The 22,041-nt window shown below is 42.0% G+C and overlaps 1 protein-coding gene across 2 annotated transcripts in view; it reads right to left on the reverse strand.

Moving 5' to 3' along the window:
- Armc2 (armadillo repeat containing 2) overlaps positions 1 to 22,041 on the reverse strand; it is a 101,765-nt gene that overhangs the window by 58,888 nt on the left and 20,836 nt on the right. For both annotated transcript variants that reach the window (XM_048353721.1, XM_048353720.1), the window contains one exon: positions 3,088 to 3,164. In XM_048353721.1, coding sequence (XP_048209678.1) covers positions 3,088 to 3,164 — 77 coding nt within the window. The remainder of the gene's footprint in view (positions 1 to 3,087; positions 3,165 to 22,041) is intronic.

Below are 22,041 nucleotides of genomic sequence, written 5' to 3' on the forward strand. Positions count from 1 at the left end.
GTCTCTATTGGGTGAAGAACCTAGCACCTCTCAAAGTAGACCAGACACCACAAAAATGTCAGACAATGTCAGAGATCATAGGGGCAACCACAGAGTTAAACACAGACAGACAGATGGGTCTGAACCACAGGTGTGCTGCCTACTAGCTGTTTGACCTTGGGCAAGTTCCTTCACTTCTCTGTAAAATGAAGCAATGGTGGATGGGGTGTTAATTTTGTATGTGTTCCTCTGTATTTTCCAAAACTCTTGATGCATTGATATTATTCTTGAAGAGGAAAATAAAACATCAGCTATTAAAATATGTGTGCACATATCTTACCAAATATCCATAGTAGTATTTTCTTAAGAGTGAAAATAAAATCATCTGCAACAAGAAATCCCATACAGGCCCTTGTCAATTATCTGTATAAATAACAGAGCGATCCATGGATATCCTCTCATAGCACATACTAAAAATTCACTTGAATTCAGAGATGTCTGCGAGGAATCCTTCTTCCATCAAACGAAAAATGTTCTAAGCACACTGGCAGCGTCTCCCAGGAGAAGCTAACACTCAACCCCCTCCCACCTCACCTCACCACTGGGCTCCAGAGACAGCCACACCCTGTTGCAAGTCCAGGCTTGCCTCTTAGTATATTTCTCTGTGCACGGGGTGTCCAACCACACCCAGCATTGAAGCAAGAGCCCTAGGACAGCCAAGGTAAGTAGGAAGGACTTGCCAACAAAGCTGTAATTAAATCATGAAGAAATTGGGAATAGTCTTCTTCAGATCCAATCGGTTCTCACAACAGCACAGGTGCACAATCCTCTATTCAAAACTTTTGGGAGCAATGTCTGGACTTTAGATAAAAATAAATATGCATATTACATATCACTCCAAGAGAATCCTCTATGGAAAAGACACTATCATTCTATATTTGTAGATAGTCATGCTAATGAAACAAATAATTGGCTTCCCATTAGCTCAGATCTGGTATTGCCATTCAATAAGAATGAAAGATACTTCAGCTTCTGAGATTTCAGACTGCAGATGAAAGGAAGACTGCAGACCACCCTGTCAGTTTCGTGTATCACTATTGTTCATCACTCTACCTTAACTTTGGTTTATGTATATGGATTCTAAAAATAAATGTGAATATTCAAGTAGTATAAAAACATAGTTGCTCATATTCCTAGGGAGCCAACCAATTCAAAGTATATAAACATAATTGGCCTTTATCACGGCAAGCCAAAAGATGTAGGTCAATAATAATTGATTTAATTAACACATATTTTAACTCACTTGAATTTACTGGAAATGCAGACTTTAGCACAAAAGATCCAAATCACCATTTTGTGGGGTGGGGAGTGGGGTCCTCAGAGTTAAACTCAGGGTCTGAGTGTTGTCCCTTAGCTTTTTTGCTCAAGGCTGGTGCTCTATTATTTGATGTACACTTTCACTTCCCACTTTTTGCTGCTTAATTGGAGATCAAAGTTTCACAGACTTTCCCACCTGGACTAGCTTCAAACCTTGATCCTCAGACCTCAGCCTCTTGAGAGTACAGATGTGAGGCACTGGTGCTAGGCCCAAATGACTATTTTGATCTTTTCTGTACTATGCTCTTTTTTACGGAGTGCCAGGAAGGGCCGTGATCTTCAACCTGCTCATCAAGGCAATGGGACAGTCCAGGAAGAGAAGACCTCAGGAAGCACTGGACTAGAGAGCCCAGCGAGAATCCCCAAACAGCAGATTTAACACTGCCAGGCCTTCGCAAAGTTCTATCAGGCGATAGGTTTTTACCTCTTTGCCCCCTCCTCCCTGCACCCCACCTTCATTTTATATACAGTCTCTCAGGTACACACACACAAATAAGGTTTGTCTCAGTCTTAGAACTCAGTATTTTAAAATGCACTTTCATCTTAATTCACAGTTTGCTAAATATAAAAACTATGATTCAACAGGAAATTGAGTAAGTCAAGAAAAAAACTCTGCCTGTTTTTGAAGATTTTGCTAAGTGGTTATATCTGTTAACCACAGTTCTGGGTTGTGGACACAAAAACCTGACACAAAGATAGGATTGGCTGGTGTTTTTAGCATGTAAATGTCATGTCCTTAGCAACAATGCTGTCTTGGAATTCAGAAGATTAACTTCTTTCTGAGTACTAGAAGAATTCTTAGTAGTCACAAAAAAGCATTTTATTAATATTTTGAAAGCTATTTAACCAAGTATTACTGTTATTACTATTATTATTTTGAGACAAGGTCTTGCTGTATAACTTAAGCTGGCCGCTCCTGCCTCACCCCCCGTGTGCTGGGATTACAGGTGTGCCTTACCATGTGCAATAGAAAGATTTATCTGTACAAAAAAAAATCGGAGGAATATAACAACTACTTGTATATCCTGATTAGTTTGGTCGGGTATTAATACTGTACCATATTTTCATTGTTCCCCTTATTATAAAGAAATAGAATAATGCAGACATAAAGCCCTCTGCACATTTCCCTAGGCACTTCTCCTATACGCTCCTATACTCCCTCCCCTGGGAGTCACCGTTATTCTAAGTCAGATTTCCCATATAGATCCATAACCCATGATTTATGCCCTGACTTTGAAACTTTTTTATCTATGTCTGTCGTCATTACATTCAGTATTACAAAAGCACTTCAGTTTAGTTTCCTACCTGCCTTACTGTATTGTATGAACACATTGCTGTATCATTTTTCTCATCTGTAGTTGTATTTTCTCCTCTGTACATTATTAAGCTCCCCAAAGGCTATCTTATCATAATCAATACAGTTTCACTTAAGTGAGCAATGATTTTGAACTCAAGTTATGAACCTTAGAACTAGTTAATGTCAAGTCTAACAAGTTTCAGAATACTTTTGCTACATAATTTCTATATAATTGTTAAGACCATAATCCATCCAAGTTTGAGGCATGAAAGTTGGATAATGGCAAGACTGTCATGAAACAACAAAAATGGATCAAAGTGACTATTGACCTTTGACCCCAGTGGACACAGCTGCTGGAATTTTCTTTCACCAGCTTGCCAGTGCAGATGCTGCCAAGGGCGTGTTGACAACTCGGATGAACACAAGTGCCTCACCTGCTTTAATTTCCGGCCTGCTCAGGTCTGAGCCGCTGGGGCAGGAGGAAGCTCTGGTGCGCCTCTTCCCTGGGTCCCTAGGAAAAAACAGAATTCATAGCACACAGCACAAACACCAAGGCGTCTGCAGCTTTGCAAATGATGTCTGTGCTGTAGGGTTTCTGAAGAAACCACGGAGCATCTGTGTCTAAGAGGAGGAGTGCTGCCCTGCTATCTTGCCTTTATCAACCGTTAGTCTCCGGTGAAGACTTATCTTGGGAAAACAAATCATTGGCTTCTCAACATATGAACTAGGTTAACTAGAAAGAACAACAAGAATCCAATCTTTGCAAAACAGAAAAACTGACTAAGGATATGAACCACAAGAGGTCACTGTTAGAATAAGAAAGAACCGGGGTGGCAGATCTCAGGCCAGGCCAGCCTCTGGGAGCTGGGGCAGCTAAACTCCCATCTATCCTCGGGAGGGAGATGGGTGGTCCTAGACCTCCTGACATGCCCAAGGTCACACAGCGGGGGCAGCTCTGGAATTCAGGTCTCTTAATTTCCCATTCTTTCCATTACATCACAGAATGTCCTGTTTCCATTTTAAAACTTAATTAAATTAATATTCTCCAAAAATGTTTTCTTAGGAATATCTTAGAAAGTTAAAAAAAAAAAAAAAGGTGCATTCCAACAGTCCCTGGTGGAGAAATATTTTGTGTTCCAAATAAAGAGTTGTGCTGGCTAATAGCAGGTCTTGATGCTTATGGTTTTACAGATATAGTTAGTGGAAAGCCTTTCTCTGGTGAATACTTCTCTTTAGGGCTGATGCTTAAAAGTACTTAGCTATAAATATCCGTATCAAATTCCATGATGAAGAAAAAGCACTGAAAGAATGTGAGTGCAAATTTTACAACAAGGCTTTTTTGCTGATCTAATATATATGCACACACATAATATATATGTACACCCACATGGGGCCTGGGCCTGCATTCACTGTTCCTGCTTCCTGAGCATGCTTTGCTGGAGAACAGTCAGCAACTTAGCACATGCCATAGCCCTTGCCCTTTGCTACTGCCCTAGACTTTAGCTTCTCCATTACCAGTTTGTTTTTCCCTCATAAGCATGCCCCTTTTAAATACTTGATACTTTCTTTCATTATTAAATGGGGAAAAGTCAGGCATGTGGTGACTTACACCTGCAATCCCAGATACTCAGGAGGCTGAGATCTGAGGATCAAAGTTCAAAGCCAGTTTATGCGGAAAAGTCCATGAGACTGTTAGCTCCAATTAAGCAGCACAAGGTCAGAATGGGAGCTGTGGCTCAAGTGGTAGAGTGCTAGCCTTGAGCAAGTAGAGAGGCCAAATGAGAGCACAAGGCCTTGAGTTCAAGCCCCAGGACCAGCATAACCAAATCAAAAAAATAAATAAGTAAAATGGCAAAAGATATAGTAATACCCATCTCTCTGACACAATTGCTTTATTTATTTATATTTTTTGCTAGTCCTGGGGCTTGAACTCAGGACCTAAGCACTGTCCCTGGCTTCTTTTTGCTCAAGGCTAGCACTCTACCACTTGAGCCACAGCGCCACTTCTGGCCTTTTCTATATATGTGGTGCTGAGGAATCGAACACAGGGCTTCATGTGTATGAGGCAAACACTCTTGCCACTAGGCCATATTCCCAGCCCAATTGCTTTATTTTTCCACATAATTAAAAAACAGGTCTGGTAGTTAGATATTCCTGGCCAATCAAAAAGGAAGGAAGGGAGGGAGGGAGGGAGGGAGGGAGGGAGGGAGGGAGGGAGGGAGGGAGGGAGGGAGGGGGGTACTCATTAAGTAGACAGTTATAAAGAACTCAACTTTCCAAAAAAGGTGAAATACTGAAACATCAAGAGGATGTGGATGTTTTAGTATTCCCCTGTTTATCATTCCAAGAAAGCTTGACAACACTAGGAAGAAGAATTTGCTTTTGATAAGTAGCCCTGACCTAAACAACTGCCTTAAAAAATCAAGCAAGAGAACTTTCAATGAGTGGCTTTTTGGAGTCACTGGTCCGCTCTCCCCAGTGAGTTTGCTTCCATAGACACGTGTGCACACCCTCGCTTCCTGGAAAGAATTGACAAGATTCCTTGCAGGATAGAAAGGCTTGGCAGTGCCCTATCCTCACAGTTCTCAGGGAGAGCGCAGGAGACTCATCACCTCTCCTGCAAATGGTTAACTGGTGAATCACAGTGGTGGTGGAGTTGGAGAAGGCACAAGCCAGCATCTGGGCACGGGGCCCACCTGCTGTATGTCCAACTCCTAGGCAAACTCTTACCAGCTCTGTGACCTTAGGACTTCCTTAGCTTTGGTTTCCTCATCTTACAAAGAGTAATGCTTCTATTTTTATACGGTGACTGGCATGTTCACTTAATAAATTGTCATTAGTGTTTTTCTTTTTCCTCTGAGTCAACCAGCACCTGTCTGAGCAGCTCAGTACTAGACCTGAACATACATGCTCTGCTCTGATCAAGTTTCAACGCTACTCACAGAAACTACAAAACTCGATTTTTCTTGAGGTAATGGGACTTGTACATTCTAGGCAAGCATTCTACCACTGAGTTATAGTCCTAGCCTGTGAATTACTTTTTTAAATAGTTCACTTTGGTTTTTTTGTGGTTTTTTTTTTCAAATAGACTTTTGGAGAAAAGTCCAATAAAACTCAAGGGAAGCTGAGAGGAGAATGATCACTTAAAAGACTAAATATCAAGTAGACAATGCCATCACTCTCTGAAGAGGGGCAGCAAGAGGGAACGCAAGGAGGGACATGAGAAGCATGACTCTTAAGGCTGGGTACAACTGCCTCGGTCTAGGAAGACAGGCACAGAGGTTTCAGCTGGAAAGGGCTGAGGACAGCCTGAACTGGGTTGAGTAATGGACTCCATTGGATGGACAGTAAGAAACTTCATAGGCTCGGAATGGGACTTAGAGTGAATCAATGGTAAGAAGTAAAGGGAGAGGTAAAGGGCACCAGTCTTTTGAGAGTGCAGTGGATCTCATAAGTAAAAAGTTGTCAGAATGGTGGGTGATTTCAGGCATCCAGAGAATAGAGGGAAGACCTGGACAAACAGGACGCCAAAGTTGCCACCAATTAAAATGGGGAGGGGAGGGAGGAGAACCATTTGAAGGCTCAGGCAAGTTTGGCCTTTGCCTCTTTTGAGTTTCTGATGACCAAGGGAACATCTGCAAAGATGTGGAAGTTGGAAGAGAGGGTCTGTGTGAGATTAAAATGGCACAGAGGGACCAGATGGCTAGCTCTGACACTTGGAACTAGGCCTCACTAGATAGATGCTCATGGGTAAAGACTAGTAAGGAACAAAAAAGAGTCCCAAAAGAGGAAAGAAGTGATCTATGCCCTTCCATAATCCAAGTCCTACTGGGAGAGAGGGCACTGTCCACAGGAAACAGATGTTGGGGTCTGACCAAGGTCTGGCCTGGCTGGGCCAAGCAGCAGGGTTTCCATGGAGTAGTAGAGCTGAAATCTCACAGCAGGAATAAGTAGGAAAGAACTACTAAGAAAAGAAAATCCCTCCTTCACTGGAGACGAGGAGCAAGACATGGCTTTATGTACATCACAGAAATCCATCTCACAGGCCTTGGAAACTGGAATCACATAAAGCAAATCTTGACCCCTTTTTGCTCCAACAATCCTTCAACTTATGCTAGGTCTCCATCCTCGTCACTTTCTCACGTCATCACTTCCCGTGGCTTGTGTCCCAGGGTGCCGGCACAGAGGGGCTGTAGGATCACAGCTCCGTTTTCACCTGTGTGACGGGGTGGCAAGGCAATGGCACCCCACGTAAGGTTGCTGTGAGGAGACCCTGTGCCAGCCGGCTCGCTTCCTCTGAGCAAGGGTCAGCCGGGATCTTTGGACCGCGGTGGCAGTCTGGGTGGTCACAGAGCGGTCAGTTGACCACCTTACACGAGCAGCCAGGTCGGATATTCGCTCGTTCTTATTAAATTCCAGTGTTACATTTGGCAACCAGTTCCTGCCTGCCTGATGTTTTCAGATTTCAATTCAGTCATCTAGTATAATTGTTCTTCCCAGCTTCCTGTTCCATGTTATTAAAGATGATAATTAAATTTGGTATGATTTTTTTTGGATGCACTAAAAATAAAACAATTCTGGAAATGAGCTCTTTTCTGCAATTCATCTTAGAGATGGAAGAACACGCTTTTGTTAGGATGTTAGCTAGGAAGTCCCCAATATACAAATAACAAAAAACTAACCCTTCTGACTTAAACTGACAAAGAGACGCTATTGGCTGATATAAGCCCAAATTTGCCACACAGTGGCGGGGGATGGAGGGTGCTTTAGGCCTGGCATGATCCAGGCTCTGCCTCCACACCCCTGCAACTCTCTTCACCCTAGCTTTCCTAATTTACTTGTGACTGTAACCAGGCTAGAGTCCTGATGAGAGTAAAAGGTAGGCAGGTGCTCCCAGGCTTCTTCTTGGTAGCCCTTGGGTCTCATGGAATAAGTACAGTCTCTTCGTATCATGAACCAGAGTCCTACATTTCAGTTTGGACACAGACTCAAGCTCAGAAGCCACGGCAAAGTACACAGGGCGTGATGGAATTACTGCTGCCCATTAATCAGTCAGTCCACTATGTTGGCAACCTTGACCACTCAAACATATACACTCAAAAGAAATAAATTTATAGTCCTTTACAGATGTCCTACAAGGTATAGTTTGTTGTAATTCAGTCAGTTCATCCTTCTTTAGTGAAGATTTAGCATAGGGCTGGGAGTATGCCCCAGTGGTACAGTGCTTGACTCTATACAAGAAGCCCTGTGGGGCTGGGAATATGGCCTACTGGTAGAGTGCTTGCCTCGTATACATGAAGCCCTGGGTTCGATTCCTCAGCACCACACATATAGATAAAAGCCAGAAGTGGCGGAGGAGAAAGATGGCGCCGAGACAATAGGGAGGCACCCCGACTCGCACCAACTGAATAGCGAGCTGGGAACTCCAACACCCAACACTCCACCAAGAACCCAGCAAAACCAGCATCCAGAAGCAGTGGAGAAACGCAGGAAAACAAAAAGGAGCAAAAAAGAAGAACCGAAAACCTACACGGAGCCGGAGATTAATCGGGGCACCCTCCCCCCACCAGCCGGCCCTGGCCCAAACAGGGTCAGGCTGGGAAAGGGAAACCCGGCGATCGGCAGACAGGTTGCCAGGAGCGCAGAATCCATATAGCGGGAGACCCCACGGACACAAAGTAGGGTGCGGACCAAGACACACCCAGCAGCGACGAGAAGTTCGGGTCCACACCGGATTCGGACAAGGGAACCCAGCGCGGCAGAAAGAGGGAACGGGGGAGCCACCACGACACTTCGCCAACCCCTGAAGGGCCAACGGCGGTGCGGGACACGCACACAAAGCAGCAAAAGTGAGTCCCCCATAATCCCTTCCCCCAACGGGAGACCCAAGCCCGACAAAGACGATATATCTCCCTCCCTCCCCCTCCCCACTCCCGTGGGAACAAAGATTCCCCAAATCAGGCGGGAAGCTCCCAGCAGGCACTGGGAAGCCAGTCTAGCAGGGGAAGGGCGGAACAGCCCCAAGCCCCCAAAGGTTCCTGAACTGGCAGAACCGGCCCCGTCCCCTTCCCAACAGGGGCCAGGGACGGCCGGCAGGGCAAGCCCCACCCGAGGCGCCTAGACCTTGCGGACTCTTACAACTAAAATCACAGGCGCTGGTGGGCAATACCAGCCCAGCAGGGTCACCTGAGCCTGATCTCGTTCCCCCTCCTCGAAGCGGAGGCGAGGTCTGAGGGTGCCAAGCCACACCCGGACAGTCGATCCCACTGGGCCCCACACATACTGCTTCCCCCCCCCAACGGACTCGCGGGAGGGCGCAAGCACAACCCAACAACCCAGGGCTCGCTCTGGGAGGCAGACCCCACTTAAGTGCCTGTTGTAGGGGACTCACAGTGCACAGGAGGGCGGGGCCCCGGCGAAAGCGCCCGCTCTGATAGGCGTGCCCTGCACTGGTGGGCGGGGCCACAGCGACAGCACCTGCTGACGCAGACACGCCTACACAGAAGGGAGGGAAGAACTACACAGACTTCCAGATGCGCAAATCACAAAGAAACATAACTCAGTTCATCAAAGGACAAGCCAACTCGCCAGCTCCAAAAAGCAGCACGACTGGAGAGGAGATGGAGAATAAAAAAGCAAATGAGGACATGTTAACAGGAATGATCGAAACCGTCAGAAATGAAATCAGAAAACAATTCCAGGAGTTTAGAGCGGAAATCTGGAAGGACACCCAGGAAGCCAAGAAAGAAATGGAAGCAAAACTGGATACAATGCAAGCCTCGTTTAAAGAAATGGAAGCAAAAATGGATACAATGCAAGCCGCCTTTAAAGAAAATCTCCACACCCTGAGAATTGAAATGCATGAAAAAATAGATTTAAAATACAACTCTTTAAAGGAAGAAATTTCCACGATCAGAGCTGATATGACAACCATGAATAGCTCTCTGACATCCATAAACTCCGCAATTGAAACCATAACACAAAGAGTGGACCATATGGAATCCAGAATCTCTCGCCTGGACGATGAAGCAGCTGACAACAACCAGAAAATGACCACACTCCAAGAAAAGGTGAAGCTTCAGGGAAGATTACTCCAGGAACTAATGGACAAAGACAAGAGATATAATCTGCGTATAATTGGAATAGAAGAAGGAGCCGAATATCAGAGCAGAGGGCTTAATCATGTTCTCAATAAAGTTATTGCAGAAAACTTCCCCAATCTCACAGGGGACCCCATCCAGGTAACCGAAGCCTATAGGACACCTGGCAGGCCAGACCCCAGGAAAACCACCCCAAGGCACATAATATTCAAGACTACAGACCTCAAGATTAAAGAGCAAATTCTGAATTCAGCCAAAGCGAAGAAGGAAACTTTTTTCAATGGGAAGAGGATTCGAATAACATCCGACTTATCCACACAAACTTACCAAGCTCGAAGTGAGTGGAAGAACACCATCCAAGTACTTCAGAATAACAATTTACAACCTCGGATCAAATATCCAGCGAAACTGGAGTTCACATTCGAAGGGAGAACCAGATCTTTCCACACCAAAGAGGAGCTAAAGGAGTATGTGAATAAAAAACCAGCCCTACAGCGAATATTAAGAGGGGAAGCCCACCCAACAGAGATCGTAAAAGACACACAGACAGATTCAGAAAGAAACTTCAATAGCCAAAGTCCAGCAGAAACACAAGCTCACTAAAGACAAGAAGAAAAAAAAAAACAACAGGAAAAAACAGCCCAACAAGAAAATGGAAGGAGAAAAAACACCCTTATCCTTGATCTCTTTAAATATAAATGGCTTAAACTCCCCGATCAAGAGGAGCAGACTGGCAGAATGGATCCGCAAGCAAAAAGTTGACATCTGTTGTCTACAAGAGACCCACCTTACAGCAAGGGACAAAAACAGGCTTCGAATGAAAGGATGGAGCAAGATCTACCAAGCAAATGCACCCACCAAAACGGCAGGTGTAGCCATCCTGATCTCAGACAAGCTGGATTTCTCTTTAAAGTCCACTCAAAAAGACAAAGAAGGACACTACATATTGATACAAGGAAAAATCCAGAATCAAGACATCACGGTGATAAATGTATACTCACCGAACAAAAGAGGCCCGACATATGTCAAGCAAATTCTCACAGAATTACAGAGCAAGATAGATGCAAACACAATCATAGTGGGTGACTTTAATACTCCTCTCTCTCCAAGAGACAGATCCAACACCCAGAGGATTAGTAAGGGAGCTGAGGACCTAAATAACACCATTGCCCAAATGGATCTAACAGACCTATATAGAACCTTCCACCCTACAGAGACCCAATACACCTTCTTTTCAGCAGCCCATGGATCATATTCCAAAATAGACCACATCATAGCCCACACAAAGAACCTCAGCAAATACAAAAGAATTGACATCATCCCATGTATTATATCTGATCACAGTGGATTAAAGGTAACCCTCAACAACAAAGGATACCACAGAGCCTATACACACTCTTGGAGGCTAAACCCCACGCTGCTATCCAACACTTGGGCCACAGATCAAATTAAAGATGAAATCAACGAATTCATAAGCCACAATGACAAAGAAAACACATCACAAAGAAACCTATGGGACACAGCTAAGGCAGTACTGAGGGGCAAGATCATTGCACTCAGTACCCACATTAAAAGAATGGAAGCAGAGCAGGTGAATACCCTCACGATGAAACTAAAACAACTGGAGAAACAAGAAATGACAGAATCTAAAACGACTAGGAGGGGAGAGATTACAAAGATTAAAGAAGAGATAAATCTGATTGAAAATAGAAAGACCATTCAACAAATAAATAAGACTAAAAGCTGGTTCTTTGAGAAAATAAACAAAATTGACAGACCCCTTGCAAGACTCACAAAAAAAAGAAGAGAAGAGACTCATATACGTAAAATCAGGGACTCCACAGGAAAAATTACAACAAATACACACGATATTCAAACAATCATAAGGAGCTATTTCCAAAACCTCTACTCAACAAAAAACAATAATTTTACAGAAATGGATCAATTCTTAGAGAAGTACAAACTGCCCAAACTGAACCAAGAAGAAATAAATCAACTAAATAAACCAATAACTTACGGTGAGATACAGGAGGTAATCAAGAACCTCCCTACTAAGAAAAGCCCAGGCCCAGATGGATTCACCAATGAATTCTACAAAACCTTTAGTGAGGAGCTAATTCCAATACTCCTCAAACTCTTCCGCGAAATAGAAACGGAGGGAAAAATCCCGAACTCATTCTACGAAGCTAATATCATACTCATCCCCAAACCAGGCAAAGATCCAACAAAAAAAGAGAACTACAGACCAATATCACTAATGAACACAGATGCAAAGCTCCTCAATAAAATATTAGCTAACAGGATCCAGAAAGTGATCAAGAATATCATACATCATGACCAAGTAGGCTTCATCCCTCAGTCACAAGGATGGTTCAACATCCGTAAATCAATCAATGTAATTCACCACATAAACAGAACTAAAATCAAGAATCACATTGTTATCTCAGTCGATGCCCAAAAAGCCTTTGACAAAATACAACATCCATACCTATTAAAAGCTTTGGAGAGAACAGGAATAGATGGAACATTCCTCAAAACAATAAAAGCCATATACAACAGACCAACTGCTAATATCATATTAAATGGAGAGAAACTTAAATCATTCCCCCTAAACACAGGAACAAGACAAGGATGCCCACTCTCCCCACTTCTGTTCAACATAGTACTGGAATCCCTAGCCATAGCAATAAGGCAAGAGGAGGACATCAAAGGGATCCACATCGGCAAGGAAGAAATCAAGTTATCCCTATTCGCAGACGACATGATCTTATATCTCAAGGACCCAAAAAACTCAGTACCCAAACTCCTACATCTAATAAACCAATTTGGCAAAGTAGCAGGATACAAAATCAATCCACAAAAGTCAGCAGCTTTTCTGTACACCAGCAATAGACAAACAGAAAAGGAAATTATGGAAACGATTCCATTTACAGTAGCCAAAAAAAGAATAAAGTACCTAGGGATCAACTTAACCAAGGACGTGACGGACCTATTCAATGAAAACTACAAAAATCTAATAAGGGAAATCAAAGAAGACACAAGGAGATGGAAAGACCTCCCATGCTCATGGGTAGGCAGAATCAATATAGTGAAAATGGCCATACTGCCCAAATTGTTATACAAATTCAATGCAATACCTATCAAAATCCCAGCCACATTCTTCACTGAAATAGAGAAACCAATCCATAAGTTCATATGGAACAGCAAAAAACCTAGAATAGCCAAAGCAATTCTAGGCAAAAAACATAGTGCAGGAGGTATCACCATACCAGACTTCAAGCTCTACTACAAGGCCATCATAACAAAAACAGCATGGTATTGGTATAAAAACAGATCGGAAGACCAGTGGATTAGAATTGAAGACCCAGAAATAAAACCGCACTCTTACAGCCAACTGATATTCGACAAAGGAGCTAAAGACATACAATGGAATAAACATAGCCTCTTCAACTACTGGTGCTGGGAGAACTGGGCAGCCATATGCAGAAAACTCAAAGTAGACCCAAGCCTATCACCATGCACCAAGATCAACTCAAAATGGATCAAGGACCTCAACATCAGACCTGAATCCTTGAAACTACTGAAGGACAGAGTAGGAAAGACACTAGAACTTATAGGCACAGGAAGGAACTTCCTGAATAGAGTCCCAGGCGCACAACAAATAGGGGAAAGACTCAACAAATGGGACTACTACAAATTAAAAAGTTTCTGCACAGCTAAGGTCATAGCCACCAAAATAGAAAGACAGCCAACGATATGGGAAAGGATATTTACCAGCACAGCAACAGACAAAGGCCTGATATCTGTCATCTACAGAGAACTCAAAAAACTAAGCCCCTCCAAGCCCAATAAACCTATTAGGAAATGGGCAAAAGAGCTAAAGAGAGACTTCACAAGAGAAGATATAAAAATGGCAAAGAAACACATGAGGAAATGCTCAACATCCCTGCTAGTAAAGGAAATGCAAATAAAAACAACCCTGAGATACCACCTCACCCCAGTTAGAATGGCCTATACTCTGAACTCAGGAAACAACAAATGCTGGAGGGGCTGTGGGGAAAGAGGAACCCTTCTCCATTGTTGGTGGGAGTGCAAATTAGTACAGCCACTTTGGAGAACAGTATGGAGGTTTCTCAAAAAGCTCAATATAGACCTACCCTATGACCCAGCCATACCACTCCTAGGCATCTATCCTAAACAGCAAAACCCAAGATATCAAAAGGACATTTGTACTTCCATGTTTATCGCAGCACAATTCACAATAGCCAAAATTTGGAAACAACCCAGATGCCCCTCCACAGATGAATGGATCCAAAAAATATGGTACTTATACACAATGGAATACTACATAGCGATTAGGAATGGTGAAATATTGTTATTTGCAGGGAAATGGTCAGAACTCGAACAAATAATGTTGAGTGAGACAAGCCTAGAACACAGAAAACAAAGGGGCATGATCTCCCTGATATATGACTGTTAACAAAGGGAGATGGAGAGACAGTAGAGACCAAGTCTGTGAACACTGTATATGTGCTTGATACATTGTATACTGCATATGGGTCTACCTGACCTAGACAAGGGATGGGAAAACAGGTTGTAAGATATCACAAGAAATGTACACAATGCCCTACTATGTAACTGCACCCTCTTTGCACAGCACCTTGTAAAAAAAAAAAAAAATTTATGTTCAATTGATAATAAAAAAAAAAATAAAAAAAAAAAAAAAAAAAAAAAAAAAAAAAAAAAGAAGTGGCGCTGTGGTTCAAGTGGTAGAGTGCTATCCTTGAGCAAAAAGAAGCCAGGGACAGTGCTCAGGCCCTGAGTCCATGCCCCAGGACTGGCAACAAAAACAAAACAAATAAACAAGAAGCCCTGGGTTCGGATCCTCAGAACCACATATATAGAAAAAGCCAGAAATGGCACTGTGGTTCAAGTGGTAGACTGCTAGCCTTGAGCAAAAAGAAGCCAAGAACAGTGCTCAGGCCCTGAGTTCAAGCCCCAGGACTGGCAAAAAAATAAAAGATTTAGCATAACTTAAGGGGCCACAGTACGTATTTTACAATATGTGGGCCAAGTGGCAAAGTTGGGGCTATTAAACAGTATTTTTTTGTCACTGTTTAAAATGAAGTGATTTACCATATAGAATAAAATTTATTAAAATGACCTCCAGGAGGTGGAAACAAGAAGGTTTTTCCTCGTTATTTTTCTTTTCTTTTCTTTCTGCCTTGTTTGTTCATTTATCTGCTGTTGGGAGGATGGGAAGGAGTAGCACAGAAATGGAGGGACAAAGGGTGAACAAATGCAACAGTGATACTCACTAGATACTACTTGCATACAACTTGTGGGTGGGGATGGGAGGGGAAAACTGGGAGACAGTGAGGGAAGGGGTGACATTGTCCAAAAAGAAATGCACTCTTCAACTGACTTATGCAACTCCTTTATACATCACCTTTATAATTCAAATTAAAAAAACAGCTAACCCTTAAAAATGGTGGCTCATGCCTGTAATTCTAGCTACTCTGGAGGCTGAGATCTGAAAATCATGATTTAAAGCCAGCCCAGAGCAGGAAAGTTGTGAGACTTGTCTCTAATTAACCACCAGAAAATCAGAAGTGGCGCTGTGGCTCAAAGTGATAGAGTGCTAGCCTTGAGCAAAAAGAGCTCAGGGACAGTGCCTAGGCCCTGAGTTCAAGCCCCGCCAGCCAACAAAAAATAAATACGTAATTAAAAATGTAATGTTTTAAAAATATTTAAAGCATTCCTAGCTCAAGGGCTATAAAAATAATAAAGCAGATAACCAGACTTGGCTAACGACTGTCATTTGATGACTCCTGCTTTAAACTAATAGCTAATAATAATAAAGCTAAGTAAAAGATTTGGAATTAAGAAGAAAACCAAACTAGTTTTCATTTTGGAAACATTTTAAGGAATGTTTATAGCAAGGAACTGGTAGTGGAGCTCATGATAGATTGCTTGCCTGGCATACATGAGGCCTTGATTTCTGTCCCAGCATGACAACAATACTTAGAAAAAAAATTGACTTTTGAGTGGAACTTTTCTTTGCCCTAGGAAAAAGACACATCATTTTGACAATTGGATCCAAGCTGTATAGACATGAATCAGGGAGTAAATATTTAGGCATTGCAGCCATGTAGAGTCAATCACAACTGTTCCATTCTGCTGTCTCAAGTGCAAATGCAGCCAGAGACCACAGGCAAATAGCACTTTATCTGTAAAGGCAAGCAACAAACTGGAGTTGGCTCTTGGGGTTTGGTTTGTTTATTTCTGTCCTGTTGATACTTTCATTCCGATTTGGGAATGCCGCCACCAGAGAGTGGTGGACTCTTTCTTATGTCTTCATGGTTTAGAGATGTAGCTTCAAGACAAATTAACACCCTTTCCTAAGAACTGTCAAAATACAATTCTACTCAAATAGGAGCACACAATATGATGAACTTAAAGGATATAATTTTAAAGGGATGTTTACAAGATCAAAAGTTTAAGGAAGGCCTCTAAGTTACTCATAGTGTTGGATTGTAGCCCAAGATGAAAAATACACACACACACACACACACACACACACACACACACACACACACACACACTCACACACACACCCCAGTATAATAATCTTCAGCAATTACTACTGGCTATTATCCAAATTGTCTCAATACAAATGTGACAAGAAATTGCTTTGTAGATAACCATGCTAGCTTAATTTAGTTCACCATAAATTTCCTTAAGGTAGAACGAAATCCACAGTATCATGTTTGCCCTCACAGTTAAAGCTCCACAGTTTGACGGCACCCCAGGGGAAGGCCTCGTGACTGCTCACTGGGACAGCCTTGAGGAAGGACTTCAGCCCAGGCAATCATTCCCATGATCTGAAGCTCTACTGCTTCCATCTCCAGCTGAAGTATTTGCTTTGCCTCACACAAGGTCCTCTCCCACCTGAACCCAGGCAGCTCCCAATCCTTTTGTATGCACTTAAATCACAAGAAGATCTCATAAAGAGGGATTTGAATTCACAGCTCTGGGGCCTTATGTTCTGCAGCAGGGCTGATAAGCTAGAGAACTTCTCAAGCCCAAGGTCCATCCCAGCAGCCCAATGCAGGGCTTTGCTGACTAGAAACGGACAGCAAAGATGAACGATCAAATTAGATGGGCTTTTACAAACTCATTCTTCCTAATGGCTTGTCTTTTCCGAACGGCAAGTTTTGCCACCACATTATCCTTCATTTCTTTTTTAAAAATTAATTTACATTATATAGTAGTTGAGAATTAGAAGATATCATCATTACCTTTCCACACATTAACAGTGTATTTCAGTCTCTCTCTCTTTCTCTGCCCCTCTTAATTCCATTCTTTCCCTCCCTTCCTTCCTTCCTTCCTTCCTTCCTTCCTTCCTTCCTTCCTTCCTTCCTTCCGTCCGTCCTTCCTTCCTTCCTTCCTTCCTTCCTTCCTTCCTTCCTTCCTTCCTTCCTTCCTTCCTTCCTTCCTTCCCTCCCGCCTGCCTGCCTGCCTGCCAGTCTTGGGGCTCAAACTTGGCCTGGGCTCTGTCTCTGAGCTTCTTTTGCTCAAGGCAAGTGCACTACTGCTTGAGCCACACCACTTCAGCTTGAGTAGTCTATTGGAGAGAAGAGTCTCATGGGCTTTCCTGCCCAGGCTGCCTTCCAACTGCATTTCTCAGATCTCAGCCCCCTGAGTAGCTAGGATTACAGGCAAGAGCCACCAGCCCCAGCTTAATTTATTTTTTTAAAGTATTTTAAGTAGTTACATAAAGGAGTCTCCGTTCAATATATCAGTTATGAGTATAATACATTTTAATTTCCTTAAAAATAATGACGTCATTGTTTTTGAGAAATGATGTATTTATTATTATTTCTTAAGGTCTTGGTAATATAAGTACAAAGGAGAATTTTTAAAAGCCATCCCAGATCCCATCACCCTGAAATAAGGATCATTAATATGTGGTAAACATCATTCCAGATGTTTTCTATATGTTTAGATGAAGAGACAGAATGAGAAAACAGAAGTTCCAAAGAGGCAGGTGAACAAATCCATATAAAATGATTTGTACAACTGTGGGGCCAGGACCACATGTTTCATTTACACAGACTTAGATACAAATTGTTTTAGATGTCAAGAATTTCTGAAACATCCTCATTGCTACTTTTGTGACTTGACTGAATCATTTAACATCTTTAAACTTTAGGCTCTGTTCTGATAACTGAAAGCACACATGCATACATACATATGGCAACTACATAATAAAACTTAATTATGTTATTAATATGAAGATAACATGACATCCTACATAATTTCATAGAAAAGTCCATTCTGGGCTGGGATGTAGCTCAGTGGCAAAGCGCTTGCCTAGCAAGTGCAACGTCCTGGGTTCGATCCCCAGTACCAAAAAAGAAAACACACAAAAAAATACAGAAAAGTCCATTCTGTGCATATTAGGTAATATAATGAATTCTACTGAATAATCAACAAAAAATATTGTCTCTAAAGTAAACATAATTGTCTGCCTACTGAAAAAATAGTCAATATGTTTAATGAAATTAACAGCAAGATAAACTTAGAAATCAAACTACTCAGTAAATTTTTAATTTGTCATTGAAATCAGTTATTTTAGAATATGTCTCTTTCAAAAGTGTTACATTTGATTTTAGATAATCAATCTCTTGTTTAATGTGTTACTTAAAGGTAATCTTAATGGCACAAAAAAAAGAAATGATAAAATAATGGCATTCACAGGGAAATGGTCAGATCTTGGACAAATAATGTTGAGCGAGACAAGCCTAGAGCACAGAGGACAGATCATGTCTGTAAGATAACAAACTTCTTTTCAAATGGTATTTCCACATGTTTTGGTCAGCGACTTTACATCATGTCTCTAAAACCAAACAATTACTAAATAAACATAAAAAGGTCTAGGATAGACCTGCCAGGAGCACAATAGCTCAACAGCTACATACATATGATTATATAAGATGAAGCTAAGCAAAATGAACTCCAAGAGATGGAAACAGGAGGATTTTACTGTTGTCATTATGTTTAATGTACTAGGTGAATTTCCTTTGACGTACCCCCTGTGGTCACTGTATATGATTCTGGTACACTGGATATTGTATATATGCTTATCTGAACTAGGGAAGGGAAAAAAATGAGGGTGTAACAAATATGACAAGAAATGTACTCACTACCTTATTATGTAACTGTACCCTCTCTGTACATCACTTTATCAATAAAATTTAATTAAAAAATGGAATCCTACCACACACATTATTGTAATGAGAAGTGTGAAGTGAACATTTTGCTTGATTTTAACAGAGAAATGGAAATGAGATGAAACGGAAGAGGCTGTAGGGCTTCAGATGAAGGGTCTTCCCAAGGGGTACGAGTTCCTAACCGATCTTGCTGAAGTTAAGAAGAAAAATAACGAAAACATTAGGATGCGGAAACCATCACTTTTCAAACTATTTTCATTTCAGTTTGTAATTACTGAAACATCCATTCCTTATTATGAAAGTGAAGAAATTAGTATTCATGCTTCCTCCCAAGTACTGGTTTTAGTAACTTATATTCCACAGCACCACTGAGGTTTCTGTTCCTAAGTCATCATTTTCAAGGGCTGTTCAGTTTTAATTTGCTATGAAAACAAAGCCAATACCATGATGCTTTTACACTAGACCGTCACTTCTGAGCTTTGAATTCTGACTCATTTTGTTGTGTAAGGGTTTTCTAGAAGGTACGTGACCAGTGTGTTTCTTTAGTTCTCCCTCTTTGCAAGTGTCTACCTAACACCTCTATTCATTTCCTGATACCTTTTTACTTCTGAAGGCCACTTGGCTGGTGATGTAATTTTGGGCCATTCCTTTTTATGCTGAGACATTCCTCCACTCTCTTCTGGAATTGAGTGATATTCTAATAAAGCAGGAGGCTAGCTTGCCTTTTTCCTGTTGTATGGCTTGCTTTTGTGGCCTGAATGGTCTTAGGATAATTTCTCCATGTGAGAAAAAGCAATCTTCTCGTTCACACCAGAATGTCACCATCTTGTAACCAGTCACCATTCTGTGTTGATATTTCTAGGTACTCATATTTCCTGGAATTATTTTGACTTTAATCATGAGTATCATCTGGGTATTGGTAATACGTCAGTCATGTCAAGGGCATAAGTTCCCCCTAGCGTGGAAACTTTCCACTGACTTTACCAAACTCCACCTGTGACTATCAATGAGCCTATTCCCAGCCCTGTTCCCTTTGAGAGAGTTAGTGTGCTTTCTAACTTCCATATATTGCCCCGTCACCCTAGAAAGCAATTCTAAAACAATAGGAGCCTGACTCTTTGACAAGGTAGAGAAACAGCATGGATTGGGATAAAAGCCAAGTGGATCACCCCAGCTGGTGTGCCTCCCTAGCTCTAGGGAGAGTGGCAGTGCACCTCGTGCAGAAGCAAAGTGCCTGGATGAAATCTCCTCTATCTCTTGTGCATCTATTCATTTCCTGGTATCAGAGTGTCCTGCGCTTCCAAGAGCCAGACGTTCACCCCTTCCACAGTTATTGAATATGTGTGGTATAGTAGGTAGTGTTCCGGTGCTGAACACTGCTAGGAACATAACATTTTAGTGTTATTCCATACCAAGTTTTGTTGAACACTGTCTATTAAGATGCTTTCACTATAAGCTCTTATTTCAGAAAGTTTTCTTCTAGTATACCGTAATGCTTTTTTTCTGTCCTTGCTGGTCTGACCTCTTCCAGTCTCCATTGCTTACTGTGGATATTAAATGAGTTAATATGTATACTCACTCTGAAAACTGGCTGGTCCGCAACTCCCTATCTGTGCTAGGAAAGGAGATAGGGGAAGAGAAGAAAAGGGATTCTCTTCAAGAATCTGAATTTTGTTCTTCCATATCTCTCCTAATCTCTCTTTTCACAGCTGTTTCCTTATTCATTGCTTTTTGTGTGATTTCTTCTGCCTGTCCTCATTTCATTCTCAATTTTTTTTAATCCTACCTACTGTCACTTTTCTCCTCACATTCATTTAGTTTTCTTTGATTTCTTTTTTGAGAACTGCATGTTTATTTTGATCACCTCATATGGATTTATAATCTCTAATTTGAGTTCCTGTAAGAAGAGCTCTAATTCCTTTTCTGTAAAATGGAAGGTTCACATTACCTACATTTCCTATGAGACATTAGAGAACTGTTTTAACTCTTCTCACATTGTTTTGAGAATACTGTCTTTTGTGATATCTTTTCTTTATCTGTCTTTTGCCATGTTATTTCTTTTCTTTTTCTTTCTTTTTTAGGCAATACTGGGGTTTGAACTCAGAGCCTTGCACTTGCTAGGTAGGTGATCTACCATTGAAGGTCTCCCCCCACCTTATATTTTTAAGTAATTTTTCTACCAGGATCTTGTTTGCCTCAACCCAAATCCGTGCAATCTCCGTCTGGGATTCCAGATGTGAGCCACCACTGCAGCCTGTCTTTTGTCATATTCTTTACATATCTAAGCTGCACCTTAGTTCGGTTTTTATCTTGATATAATTGGTCTTTATTTGTTGAAGTTGCATAAGATCCACAGGAAGAGAGAACATGGGTACTCTGGAGGTTAGTTACATTTTAGAATCACTTTTGGACTTGCAATGATAAAGTCTATTTTCTTTTACTCAGAGGATTATGTGCAGAAGAGGATGCTGTGACTCACTAAAAAGCCACTTTACATGGTAGACTGCTAGAATTCTAATCTACTAAGCCCCTCCCCCTCAACACACACACACACACACACACACACACACACACACACACACACACACAGCTCACAGGCAATAAAGAGAGCATGCCACCCTCAGCTCCACCATTGCCCTGCCATTTCACGATTTGTATTTTGTTTTTGCTAGTCCTGGGCCTTGAACTCAGGGCCAGGGCCTGAGCACTGTCCCTGGCTTCTTTTTGCTCAAGGCTAGCACTCTGCCACTTGAGCCACAGCACCACTTCTGGCTTTTTTCTATATATGTGGTGCTGAGGAATTGAGCCCAGGGCGTATATACGAGGTGAGCACTTTACCACTAGGCCATATTCCCAGCCTTCACGATTTGTATTTTGAACTGAGTTCCTGCAGGCATCGTCTCTTTTCTTGCAGGCAACCCACATCTTTAGATCTCATCTCTTTTAACAGGCTACTGGGTACATCCACCTAAATGGAGAACCCACTTTTAGCAAAATCTGCTTCGTGGGCAAAGCCTGGAAAGGTATATATCCACTCTCAGACTACCCCTTG

This window comes from Perognathus longimembris, chromosome 9 (assembly GCF_023159225.1).
Source record: "Perognathus longimembris pacificus isolate PPM17 chromosome 9, ASM2315922v1, whole genome shotgun sequence".
In the NCBI taxonomy this organism is placed as follows: Eukaryota; Metazoa; Chordata; class Mammalia; order Rodentia; family Heteromyidae; genus Perognathus; species Perognathus longimembris.